Source organism: Hyaloscypha bicolor (genome assembly GCF_002865645.1).
Source record: "Hyaloscypha bicolor E unplaced genomic scaffold K444scaffold_184, whole genome shotgun sequence".
Taxonomy (NCBI): Eukaryota; Fungi; Ascomycota; class Leotiomycetes; order Helotiales; family Hyaloscyphaceae; genus Hyaloscypha; species Hyaloscypha bicolor.
This window is the reverse complement of record NW_020194686.1, coordinates 40226-52935: the sequence shown is the minus strand read 5'-3', so window position 1 is coordinate 52935 and position 12710 is coordinate 40226. Positions and strand designations below refer to the sequence as shown.

At 47.1% G+C, this 12710-nt stretch overlaps 4 protein-coding genes across 4 annotated transcripts; 2 read left to right on the top strand and 2 right to left on the bottom strand.

The window, feature by feature from the left end:
* Positions 1–249: 249 nt before the first annotated feature.
* On the top strand, positions 250–2180 carry K444DRAFT_657653 (MFS general substrate transporter; the record flags this gene model as incomplete). Its single annotated transcript, XM_024886176.1, has 6 exons — positions 250–479; positions 546–790; positions 847–1008; positions 1078–1175; positions 1255–1400; positions 1454–2180. The coding sequence occupies 6 exons, from the start codon at positions 250–252 to the stop codon at positions 2139–2141; spliced, it is 1569 nt and encodes a 522-aa protein (XP_024726902.1). The 3' UTR covers positions 2142–2180.
* An 865-nt stretch (positions 2181–3045) lies between these two features.
* K444DRAFT_670501 (uncharacterized protein) lies at positions 3046–3828 on the top strand. Its single transcript, XM_024887638.1, has 2 exons — positions 3046–3422; positions 3536–3828. Exons 1-2 carry the CDS (start codon positions 3198–3200, stop codon positions 3815–3817), a joined length of 507 nt encoding a protein of 168 aa, XP_024726901.1. The 5' UTR covers positions 3046–3197; the 3' UTR covers positions 3818–3828.
* A 370-nt stretch (positions 3829–4198) lies between these two features.
* Positions 4199–7194, bottom strand: K444DRAFT_670500 (uncharacterized protein; the record flags this gene model as incomplete). Its single annotated transcript, XM_024887637.1, has 3 exons — positions 4199–4242; positions 4299–6700; positions 6752–7194. The coding sequence occupies 3 exons, from the start codon at positions 7192–7194 to the stop codon at positions 4199–4201; spliced, it is 2889 nt and encodes a 962-aa protein (XP_024726900.1).
* Positions 7195–8149: 955 nt separating this feature from the next.
* On the bottom strand, positions 8150–9431 carry K444DRAFT_278696 (uncharacterized protein). The gene is made up of 4 exons (XM_024871545.1): positions 9319–9431; positions 8792–9209; positions 8507–8747; positions 8150–8458 (listed from the first exon to the last, which is right to left on the bottom strand). The coding sequence occupies exons 1-3, from the start codon at positions 9375–9377 to the stop codon at positions 8649–8651; spliced, it is 576 nt and encodes a 191-aa protein (XP_024726899.1). The 5' UTR covers positions 9378–9431; the 3' UTR covers positions 8150–8458; positions 8507–8648.
* Positions 9432–12710: the final 3279 nt, after the last annotated feature.

Here is a 12710-nt window from a genome sequence, read left to right as displayed (position 1 = left end):
TAGTTTAGCATCTAGTTAAGCCGTGGACTTGAATTTTGACGCATAATAGATCCTTCTAACACCCCCATCCCCCCACCATAATGCCCAAGACTCGTAACGTACACGGGGATAAAGTGAGTTTTTGCTGCTTCGAAAGTCCCTCTTAGGATAATAAAAACGGACACCCACCTAAAGAGACATACCCCCTTAATTAACGGCCCATCGAACCGGTTATCCGAGCGAAAAGTTCCATCGGACCAAGTCGTTGTCATGGACGAGGCAAACATAGAGACCTACCCTCTCAAGGACTTCCCGCACCTTGGCTCCACCGGTGAGTCCAGTGCCGACTTAACAAACAACGATCCCTCAACACCCGGAGCGAAGGCCAGCCTCACACTGGCTCAATTTTGGATTGTCATGGTGGGTTTGATCGTCTCGATGCTGCTATCGGCGCTTGATGTCAACATCGTCGCCACTGCGGCACCGGCCATAAGCTCAGAGTACGTATCGCAGAATTCCTCTCTTCTTGAGTTACTTAACAGAACTGTAACTAACGCACCTGCTAGATTTCGCAGCTATAATAAGTCCTCCTGGCTTGCAACGGGTTTCTTCATCGCCTTTGCGAACTCTCTACCGTTGTATGCTAAGCTGAGCGATAACTTTGGGCGGAGAGAAGCCTTCATCTTCGCAAATGCGGTATTCATTCTCGGCAGTGGCCTTTGCGCTAGTTCCAAGTCCATGGATATGTTAATCTGGTCGCGGGTCATACAAGGCATAGGTTCCGGTGGCATTTATGGCCTGGTTAATGTGAGTTATAAGTCAGGTCCCACATGCTCATCGGGCTTAAAAATGGTTGATGGGTCATAGTCCCTGGTCTGGTGCCTCTGCGCGATGCTGGAAAGTATATCTCGGCGATATTGGCCACCTGGGCGGTGGCAGATGTTGCTGGACCGCTCCTCGGCGGGTCCTTCGCAGAGTATGTGACTTGGAGATGGTGCTTCTGGATCAATTTATGCATTGGGCCGATATGTGAGTTGCGCAAGGTTCCCATCACACGGCGGAGCAACTTGCTGTCGATTTGAGCTCACATTGGTGTAGGTCTCTTGATATCCGTTCTGGTTCTTAAGCTCCCACCTCCTCAGATGACATGGAATGAGAAGTTCAAGAGCATGGACTTCCTGGGATCTGTTCTGCTGGTAGGAAGCACCAGCTGCCTTCTGCTTGGAATCTCTTGGGGCGGCAGGTCCTTCCCATGGGCAAGTGGTCAAGTCATAGATAGGCACAATAGTGGGAGGGCTTGCTGGCTTCGCTGTGTTCACCGTCGTAGAGCATCACTCCAAGGTCGCCTTGTTTCCATTGCCGCTCCTACGCAACCGCACCGCTGTCGTGCTGTGCATTGGACAATTCTTCTACGGTGCAAAGTCGGTTACTTCGTCTGACCCAGGCAATTGCTCACGCTAATCAAGACCACTAGTTTGCTCGGACTCATATACAACCTCCCACAGTTTTTCCAGCTGGTCTCCGACAACTCGCCTACGCTCTCCGGAGTCCGGCTTCTCCCTCTCATGCTGGGCATTGCTACTGGCGGGCCCATCGCAGGCTGGATCACCAGCCGCTTTGGCAAATCACGCATCAACGCCATAGTCGGCTCTGGTGCTCTGATCCTCGGGACAGGCCTATTGACGCTGTGGGATGCACAAACGCCCCGCGCCGTGGCTGCCGTTGAGATGTTCACCATTGGCGCGGCGCAAGCTGCCCTAATGTCAGGGTTGCTGCTCACGGCACAGGTGGCCGTGCCGCAAGATCATCTTGCTGCTGTTACCGGACTGAGCATTTTCATGCAGAGCACTGGTGACACTTTTGGCATCACTGCGTTTGCGGCAATCTTCGTCAATCATCTGGAGCGTGGTCTGACCAACTCTGGTCTTGGACTGTCGCCAAGCGAAATTGAAGATATACTCAGGCAGCCGGAGAGCCAGAGAGCGTTGCTGTCGGAACAGGCTCTACCAATATTTCTGGAAACGTGCTCGGATGCTATGAGGGGCGGATGGTGGTTTCTGTTTGGCTGCGCCGTGGTCGTGGGCGTATGTACACTAATGCACGGCAGTCTCAATTTCGTTGATGATTACTCTCGGAAAGGGACGTTACTTGGATGTTGCTAAATAAGGCCTCGTCAATGGACTTGTTTGCGTCTTCTGGAGTGAACTCGACGATGATGGTCGAGGCTGACTTTGTGAGCGCAGCTCTTGCCAGCCATCCAATGTATTTAATGTCTGCATTTGGTATGAAAGATCTGTAATCAAGCAATAGCTCAGCCCTAATGTCGTCAAGCTTCTCCATATCCATCGAGCTAGTCCTGGTCTCGTGCGCCAGAATGCTGTAGTGAGTCGTATACTCGTGCCTCTTCCGATACGGTCGACCCAATCGTTTGCGAATTATTTCAAGGCTTCCGCTTCGTTTCTGTCCGATGTCTTGACGTTCAAGTCTCCGCTCTTTAATTGATTAGATGATGCCACGCGGATCCGTTCAATGTGTTGGTTTCTGCTTTGTTCGATCGCACGGTCAAGGTGATTCTATAAGTTTCTAAGATTTCTAGCTCGAAAGCCTTCGATTGTAGGTGAGTCTGTGATCTTCACAATGATCTCACGTCTTAGTAGAGATTGCAATTGGTTTGCTAAGAGGCGTAGCATCGCTGCTCTGTACCGACGCGTATAAAGGAATAATTTTCGCAATGTCGTTTATCGCTTTGGTTATATCATTCGTCTCCTGCAGAAGTGCAAAAAGTATCAAGTCTTCATGTGTCAGATGCGTATCACGTGTTTTCCGTATCTAGTATGGCTCTCTTTAAGAGTTATATAAACATTCTTTTTCTTTATAGCTTTATATTCTTTAAACAACTTTAATATTAATCTTTTACACTTGAATTCAAGCCTTATGAACGCGAACCCCCTGCCATCCATTTGACATCTTGAGCCTGCATTATGAGACAATTAAGCTTCCGGCCACCCGAAATATAACTCACCCATGAATAGTATGAAGGCGGCTCCCCCCCTGAAAAACCAAGCTACGGTGATACATATCGCTAACCTTATATTCCGAGTTACTTCTGACCGGAATCTCCGTCTTTAAGAAGTTGGTTGCTTCGCCCAGCACCAAGTCACCGCCAACGCTACCCCACCTCCACGGCGTCAATTCTGCGCACCAATACGCCTGTCAGAATGTCAATGCTGACGCTGCTGACGCTCTGCGTTCTTCCATCGCTCCTGCTGCTCGTTTCCGTGGCCGTGGCAGCCGTGTATCGCCTCTGTTGGAGCCCACTGGCGGGGTATCCTGGTCCGAAGCTTGCTGCCCTGAGCAACTGGTACGAATTCTACTACGATGTGATCTTGCAAGGGCAATTTACAGTCCAGATCCAGAGCCTACACAAGCAATACGGTATGGTGGTCCGCATCCCAACACTGTCAGATTGTCCCTGACACTGGTGAATCGCACAGGGCCAATCGTTCGGATTACACCAACAGAACTCCATATCGACGATCCCGACTACTTCGAGTAGCTGTACTCCGGTACGGGTCGGCGCGATAAATACCCCTATTTCTCAGGACGGTTTGGATATTCCAGCGACATTTTCTCGACTACAAATCATGATCTCCATCGGCTTCGGCGGAAGGCCTTGAGCCCTATGTTCTCGGTGAAGAAGATTGAAGAATTCCAGCCTGTCATACACGAGAAGGTGGAAAAGTTCTACCGCAAGGTTGCACAATATCAGAATGGACAAATCCTCCCCATGAGTCGCGCCTTGATGGCGTTGACGACAGACAAGAGCGCTGATAGATGATGGAACATGGGAGTTTGGGTAGAGCTCCCGGTATATCGAAGCTTTCTCTGGAGCGGACTACTAGAGATTTATATGTTCAAACAATATCTTCTGTGCCACCTGAGCTAGATTTGTCCGCCAGTTTTATATGGAAATTCTAACCGCCTTTGGAATTTTGATTCCAGTCCAAAATCTTTGGCTTTACAACTTGTTTTTACTCCAGGAATAGAATCCACCGTCTCAAGTCCACTCGGAAATTGGGAGTCGTCAAATTCGAAACAAATTGATTGACTTGAACGTTACCCAATTCAAGTATTTTTTATGTTCCAATCCCTGTCATTTTGGATAGAGGACCTAGGTATGCGCAATGGTATCATTCTGGCCAAATGGCTTGCTTTAGTCTCAGTGGATTTCCAAGGCCAACTGAACCAAGACTGCGTGTTCGACTGCAAGTATTCTTGCAGCACTCCACCAACTTGAGAATTCCCCAGCGAAATCATACGAGAATGATCCCATAATGCTCGTTGATCTGCTCCAGCGTGCAGCAAAAGCGGAACAATCTCAAGGAGGTGCCTCCACACGCTTTCCTTATGATAATTTCCTAGTGATCTTGTGAAGCTATTGCGTTGCTCCTGCCAAAGAAATTGCTCCCAGACCGTGATCTGCTTGCCAGGAATCTCCTTGTTTGGGTCTGCTCCATTATCAAGGAGCAGTTCGATCATCTTTCTGTTAGGGAATCCATTCGGCGCATACTTATCTGGCAGCAGCCGTTTTAAGCATTTAGTTTGGGTCGGTATAATACAATCATGTAACAAAGGCCAGACACCTGTATCCTGCTTCACAAGGCATCCGTGATGCACTTTTGCTCTAACGTACTCGAAGAGGTCAAGTCTAACTGCAATTGACAAGAAACTAAGACCAGCAAAGTCGTTTGGAGAGTCGTACAAGGAACAGGCCCAGTGCGGCTGCAGGACACCTTGTGCCGTGGCGTGTACGGAGACTTGAGGACGCCCTGGTGGATCTGTACACGAGAACTTCTGAGGAATGCGCCACGAATCACCTTGACTAAGGTTCAGCAGATGCGCAGAGATCTGTGACGCAGTAGAGTCGAGCTCATCAAGCAGTTGAACTAGAACTGGCTGTTGTTCGGTCCCCACGAGCATAGCGAAGCCCAAGCAATCCTCGACCTTGTCCCAAATCTTGCTCATTGCGAAGTCAAAAAACTTCTTATCAAGATCAAAGTCAGGAAAACAAGGATTGAGATCACAAGTTTTGAGGAATCCCAGCCAGGCAGTCGAAAGTGCAAAATTTGGGTCGTACGATGTTTTTCTTGATGCCAAGAGCCAATTCCAGATCTTAGGATCCTCAATAAAATCCTTCACTGTTCTATGCAGATATTGTACAGTGGAAGTTGTGACAAATCGCCGGCTACATCCCCTGCGGGTTCGAGTGAAAGGGTCCTCGTCCATAATTCCGGCAACTTCGAGTAACCCCTTACACCGGCTATTCAACCGCCTCTCCATCACATTAACCCTTATCGTTTTCTCTTCACTCGTCAAAGGTGCAGACTTCAAATCAAGAATCGTATTCAGTTCTTCGTCTGCAAATGACAGGAGAAGAATTGATGGTGGCTTCTCTGCCACTCGAATGATGTGAAATATTTGAGAAGCATGCTCAAGATAAAAAGGGTCGAGGCTGTCTAGGATCTTTTGATACAAATTCTTCAAGTCCGGTGGAAGAAAATGAAGTCGGCGTTGAAGGTCAGATACTCTGTCGCCGTTGGATAATCCAGCGAGAAGTGACTGCACAACGACATGAACCCACAGAAAAACCCCAGAGGCTTTATGTGCAATATCTTCAAGAAGCTGACTGGCATATACTGGCTCACGTTTTTGGAGTTCGCTGAAACCATCATCCTTAGAGAACGTTGATTTGATAAAATGAATGATATCCGGGTAGGTGAGTTCCTCGAGCCTTAGACTTGGCTCCAACTCAAAAGCATCCTGAAAGACCACCCATGGACGGCTCGAGACGCAAACCTTGATGTTTGGCGATCCCGTTAGATCTTTTATGAAAGAGATTAGCTTTGTGTGATCTCCGTCGAATTCGTCCAGGCCATCGATGAAGAGGCAGAACCTCGCTGTGGATACCTCAACTATCTTCAGTCTATCGAACGCCCGCCGTAATTCTTTTTCCGTCAAGTGATATAGATCGTTGCCGAAAAAGCAGTAAGTTTCCCAACGCTCAGGTAGAAGTTGTGGAGTCAGTTCAGGTTTCTTGCACAGTATTTGATGCAGCAGGGTTTGCATCAACCCTTTGTAGGACATTTGCATATGTGTGCCCGAGTTCCAAAAGAAAAACGCTGCCGTCACGAGGGGACTTTCGGCAGACCAAGTTTCCAGATGTCTGAATGTGCGGGGCTCTTGATAGATATACTTCATGAGAGTTGATTTTCCGGAGCCAGCCTTTCCCGTAATCCAGTATAGAGTCGACTCTGCTTGCAACCATTTTGGGAAGTTGCTCCAAGTTGATTCCTCTACGGAATCCATGTCTTCACCGTTGAATATCCATTGGAATGTCTCTTCGTAGGCTTCGGCAATTCTTTCATGACGGTCTGTCATCTCTTCAAATTGTAGAAGTCTAATTAGCTTCCCTAAAAGCAGCTTCTCCTGCTTGCCATGGCTCAGCGAAACTTGTCCAGCAAAATCGTTATTGTCTCGATGAATAGCCTCCATAATTTCAGTTCTCCATCTATCGCAATCTGTGACATAGCCTTCTTGCCAGATTTTGCTCTCTTTAATGAATTCCAAGAAGCGTTCACCGATTGACTCAGTACTCGCATTGAATTTCTTCATCGATGAAGCCAACGAAGTTTGCATGGCTATAGATCCATTGAGGTCATCACTAAATATCATCAGTGACAATCACTACTCTTCGAGGACGCGACTCCCTCACCGGAAACAGGCGATAATATGAAGAATTAACCCTTGCCTGAACTTATCTAGACGACCCTGTATCTTCGCGATTTTCTCCTCGGCGAGAACACTTTTCAGAGCAGCGCGAAAGGAATTCCATTTTTTTAATCGACCTTGGACTTCAATCTTGCTGACCGTAGATAGAAGCTCTTCCGCAAGAACGCTACACTGGTTTGCGAGTTTTCGCAGTTCAACCTCTGTACGTGACAGCTCTCCTATTGCGCTGTCATCGGGAAGACATTCTGTGAAGCTTTTGGCGAGTCTCTGGATAGCTGATGTGACGTATTTAATCTCTTGAACGTTATCGGAGCCGCCAGACCTATTTTTGTGCAGCCTGTATCCAGTCGCAAGAACGTTGCTGCCGAAATCAATGAACTGGACGATATTGGAAGCGAGACTCAGTGCTGCCACGATCTCGGCCATATTAGTGAAAGCACTTGCTAATCTTGCATGAGGTTGGTAATAGGAGTTACCAAGTTTGTATTATAGGAAGGGAAGAACTCGCGTTGTGCGATTCTTTCTGAAGAAAGACGGTCCCAAAACACGCTAAAATCGCGGTTCGCTTAATCCATGTTGAAATTAGGGGCCTGAGGCCCCTTGGGGGGGGGGGGGCTTAGTAAGCCTTGGAACAGAGCCTTAGGGGCTGTGCACTAATGGGGCTTAAGCTGTAGGCTTATTACTGAGTAGATTATTCCCTATAAGGTTGATTTCGGGCATAATATGCCCTGTAAGGCTAAATCGGTTTAGCTGAGGTTGAATAATTCAGTATAAGGCTCTCTGGTTTAGGGGTTTAGTGCATGTGATTTAGGGGGTTCAGGGCTATATAAACAGGCTACTTACCACTGTAGAACAGCAGTCAATTCGGTACGTTTTACTTGGTTTACATTGCAAGCACGTGACCCTAGATTATTAAGCTAGTTCAACACTAGGAACCCCTGGGGACGTCGCTTGTCGGCGGCATCGGCGAGTGGAGCGGCCCATGGAGTGATGGTTCAAAAGAATGGACGCCTTACTGGATGAAAAAGTTGAACCATTGCTTCGGCAATGAAGGTGAATTCTGGATGAGCTACAACGAGATCTGGGCCGCTTCGCTAAAATTAAAGCCTGGCGGCCCTACGCAAGCTTCGGGGCCAGTCTTTAATTTTGCCCTGATCTCGATTCGAGATTAATTGGATAAAGCTCTCTCTCTATTTTTATAAATTACTATACTCCTTAATTATACTTGCAAAGCTCTCCCTCCCCTTTTATAGGCCCTTTTAAGCCTTACTTTTACTTATTAAGCTCTCTCTTAATTTCCCCCCTCCCTTTTCTTTAATTATAGCCACATTGCGCTCGCAAGCTCGCACTAATATAACATATAAGCGTACAGTCTTTTAAAGGCTTTTATTTAAATAATTATTAACTTCTAAAGGCTGTTTTCTATCGTCTTTTATAAGACACCCGTAGCGTTCTCTTGCCCTTGCCTCTCTAAGCTCCTGCTCGCCCGATTCCCTAGTACGTACTTGTATATGTCTTTGAAGCTCGTCTCTTATAGGCTTATTTTCAAGTCTCGATACCCTTGCTTGCTCCTTTCTTTAAATCCCACGTCAACGGTTTGACTTTTGCTTCCGTTTTCGGCATATAGAGCACGTAAAGAAGTATCCAAATTCAGAAGGGGGGCGTTTTTGATTACAACTAGAGCAGTATTCTAAGGGAAAGGGTTAGTAAGTATTTACGGACAGGTTTTCCTACTTACGGGCCATAGGCTCGTCTGTAAATTAATTTACAGATACCTCTTCGTCCGCAAGTTCCTCCTCTTTATTCGCAGGTCCTTCTTCTTCATCCGTAGGTATATCCTCTTTATCCGCAAGCCCTTCCTCCCTTTATATCTCCAAATATTAGCTAGCCGTAAGCCAGTACCACGCTTCCTCCTGCTCCTGCTCCTGCTCCTGCTCTTGCTCTTGCTCCTGCTTCCCCCTCTTATACTCGTCCGTAAACTACTATATATTAGCCCCGCTACTTACTATTTGCAAGCTCTTACCGGATCGTTCTCTTCCCATTTCCTCTCTTGCTCTATCTCCCACTGCTTCTCCTCTTTATCCCACTGCCATTCGTCGTCTTGTAATCGAGCCTGGAACTCCCTCCACTCGTCCCAAGCCTCCCTTTGGGCTTCTCCTTCTGCTAATGCCTTCTCCAAGTCCACAGGATCCCATATCCCACGCTTTTGTGCCCGTAGCTTTGCTCTCTTCGCCCGTAAGACCCGCCGGTCGTGCCTTTCTTGTATAAACTCGCCCGTAGCTTTACGGTATTGGTCGTGCTTTCGTATAAGGCAGATTTCGCAAGTATAAAGTCGATATCCGTTCTCGTGAAAAGGGAAGCTTGTAATTGGGCGAAAGGACTTGCACCCGGAGCAGCGTAGCCGGTTTAAAGGAAGGGTGTTCATTGGGAGCCTGCGGAGCCTGTAAAGCCTGTGAATTAGCCTATAAACCTTGTAAAAGGGAGCCTGTGGAACCTGTGAAGTCTATAGAGCTTGTGGAGCCTGTAAAGCCTGTGAAATGGAGCCTGAACTGTGGAGCGGGCCTAAAGTTTTGGTATTCCCGAAGTTTGGTGTTCCCGCACAGACGCATTCACGTGACAGCGTCCGTTTTCTCCGGAAAATAGCGAAAATGTAAGATAGAAGACGAGTTTAGGGCCGCTTCGCTAAAATTATCGCTAGCGGCCCTATATAAGCTCCGGGGCTAGCAATAATTTTGCCCTAAACTCGTCCCGAGTAAGTTTGGAATATAATAAAGGCTTTTAGCTAAGTATATAAATCAGGTACGGATTCTTTACGGACCCTTTATAGACAATATAAGAAGAAAAATAGCCCATAAATATATAAAGTCAGCTATAAGTAAGTCAAAAGCTAAGCAAGACCTTATAATATTTCTGGGTATACTATATTACTCATACGGTTTATATTAGGGGATAAAAGAATACAAAGCCCTGCCTATAAGGTCACCCGTAAGGCTGCCACATAGAACTGGCCGTAAGAAAAGACCGGGGACCGTAAATCCACCCCCACTGCCTCAAACGACTGGCCCTGTAACTTATTAATAGTTATTGCAAAGGATAAAGCAAGTGGAAACTACTTACGGGAGAGCGTAAAAGACAGTTACTGATCCGTTAACTAGAGCTTGATCCGTGGAATCGTCCGTAACTAGCCGTCAAAGTCGCCACCCAGTAGCCGTACGCAAATCGAGAACCTCCCAAAGCTATAAATCGATATCCGCAACCCGTTACAAAGCCCTTCCTGCGGACAGAGATTCCACAAGAGTATTACGGGTATACCGATCTTGAGTCATAGCTTGGAGAGGGGCAGACCCGGTAAACAGATACTCTATAAGACCTCTGGAGATAATTCTGCAATCTCAGGATCCGCCTCGTTTATATCGGCCGAATCTACTATAAAATACGTCCGTTCCTGGCCAGGGAGCATATCCAGGATCATTTAGTTAAGCTTGCGGACCGTATTATTCAGGGTTAACAGGATTGCCCGTCCGCTAAAGGCCTGGTAATCGCGCGGGGCCCGCAAGAGTCGCTCTTGCGGGTAGACGTAATTAATTAGGTCCGTAACTAACTGGGTATGCGGAATAAAAGGCGGGAGCGTAATCTGCTTATTTAAAGACAGGTCATACGGCAGACTACTAATCCAGTCTACAAAATCCTGCTCGGATAGGTTATTACGGACCCGCATATTAATCCGTAATAATAGCTAACGGAGCCGTAGCCAGATCTATATCCGCTACAGGCAGGCCCGTACCATATCGGCCCGCGAACCGTATGGGACCATTAGTAAGATCTGGGTAAAGTCCCCCCCGAGAATTACGGGCACCCCTCTAAAGAGAACATTATCCGCGACCGATCATAAATCGACCATTAGCCGGTATACTACCTCAAAGTAATACTTGTGCTATATAGGCACCTCGTCCCAGATAATCAGGTCCGTAGATCGCAAGAGAGCCCCGAGCCGGCTCGTCTTGGTAATCGTACTTATAGACAACTCATTAAGCTCGAGCAGGATCCGGAACTAGGAGTAAGACGTGCGTCCGTCCGGGAGAAGGAGAGCCGCGATACCCGTTAATGCCATATACAGGACTACCTTACCTTGGCCACGGTAATAGTAGCAGAGGGTCTTATAAAGGAATGTCTTACCGGTCTTACCCGGGCCTTACAAGTAGAAGTAGGCAGTCTGCGAATCGTCCGTAATTACCGCCATAATTATCTAGAAGCAAGAGCACTAGTTCACGTTTAGCTAGGCTTGCATTATAGTCGCCAGTAACGTCTCATGAGTATAATTAACTCATAGATCAGCCATACGGTGGCTTACGGTCCAGTCAAAGGTATTCTTAGGCAGGGCAATATCCGTAAGCGTCTGCTAGAGATCCGCAAGGCCGAGACCAAGCAAAAAGAGGCCGTAATTATAGTAAGGATTAACCAAGGGCAGCGGGAAATCAATTAACGGGTCATAGGCTAGCTTGCGGGCCAAGTCATTACAGAAATGCTTCTTATACCGGTCCCAGATCACTCGTATATCCGTAATTAGCTACTAGCGAATGCCTATAAGAAAGAGCATCCGTAAACCATGGCCGGTTATTAATAAAATAGCCTCGTTAAAGTACTAGAACCACTCCTAATTATTCTCTACCAAGCCGCAGGTAATACAGGTAGTATAGTACATAGGATAACGGACGCCCTCAACCAAGTAGAGCTCGTCAAAGGACTACGGACCGTATATAACCATTAGTAAGAGCCGTAAGTAGAACCGCTCGCCCGAAACTGGGCTATAGTAGTAAATACGGCCAATATTATACCCTCGCTTACGGCGCTTCTATATCCGGGTCTTGGCAACCTATATAAAGTACTATGGGAACTCGTAGTAGAGGTACTAGCGGCCGTCCTCGTATATCGTATTATACTCAAAGAAAGCCATTAAGGTCAAACGGGTATTTGCGGCCCGGTCCGCGATTTGCTCGGGTAAGAGGTCGTCCGTAAAGCAGACCGTATACTGCCCAGGGAGGTGGATCGCCAAGTGCTAGACCGGGGGGAACTCCTAGTATATTAGGTACTCGAACAGGTGCCAGAAAGCCTCTATAGGGCCTATATACCGAGCTTAAAGGTATTAGGTAATCTCATTATCCGTTCCTGAGACTATAATAGTCATACGGTCCGTTCCTTTATAGACATACTTGTGAATATACTTGATTGCTTATACGGAAGCGCAAATCTCGACGTTAATATAGGAGCGGAACTTCTAAAGAAGGTACGGGTTATATGAAATGACCCAGCGGTTATTACGGATGACTTCCTGGCCTGGAAAGCCTGGTTTGCGGACCGTAAACGTATAGCCGTTATCCCGGCGCCGGTATTCGGAATACCTATTCTCGCGGATAATTATCGTGGCCGCAAACGCCTTGGGGAACCTCTTCTAGTATGCGAGCGGGGCTATAGGCGTCTTACGGACCATATACAGGGCTTTCGGATTATCTTCGAGGCCATATGGTCCGTAAGACATCTGACTAGTTATTACGGTTATAAGTTCGCCTGTAGGATCCTATAACGGGTCTGGGAGCTCGGTATAAACAACTTCGTTAACTAAATCGGGGGTTAAGAAGACGGCTTCCCTCCTAAGGAATAAGAGCAAGTGCATATACGGGAGGCCATGCTTCTGGTACTTAATCATATATATATGGCCTATATATAGTCCAAAAAGGTAATTCTTTAGGTCCGCAAGTAGCTCCCTTATCTTTAATATAAAGACCTGGCAAAGGAGATCCGGACGGTTAATGGCTTACTGCCCGTTTAAGAGGTAATCTGTAATCTCAGGCTAGTATGGGTTAGCCGTAAAGGTAATAAAGAAGCTTGGCTTACCAAAGTATTATATAATAGCCATTAAGTCTTAAAAGAGCTACTATATAAAG

Bases quoted from the DNA above. Each gene is read 5' to 3' on its own strand.
- K444DRAFT_278696 (XM_024871545.1), bottom strand. From the start codon at position 9,377: ATGCGTCTGTGCGGGAACACCAAACTTCGGGAATACCAAAACTTTAGG. The intron at 9,210-9,318 runs GTTCAGGCTCCA...CAGGCTTTACAG, and splicing joins AACTTTAGGCCCGCTCCACA to GCTCCGCAGGCTCCCAATGA. The intron at 8,748-8,791 runs GTAAGAGCTTGC...AATATATAGTAG, and splicing joins AATGGGAAGAGAACGATCCG to TTTACGGACGAGTATAAGAG.
- K444DRAFT_670501 (XM_024887638.1), top strand. From the start codon at position 3,198: ATGTCAATGCTGACGCTGCTGACGCTCTGCGTTCTTCCATCGCTCCTG. The intron at 3,423-3,535 runs GTCCGCATCCCA...TACTTCGAGTAG, and splicing joins ACAAGCAATACGGTATGGTG to CTGTACTCCGGTACGGGTCG.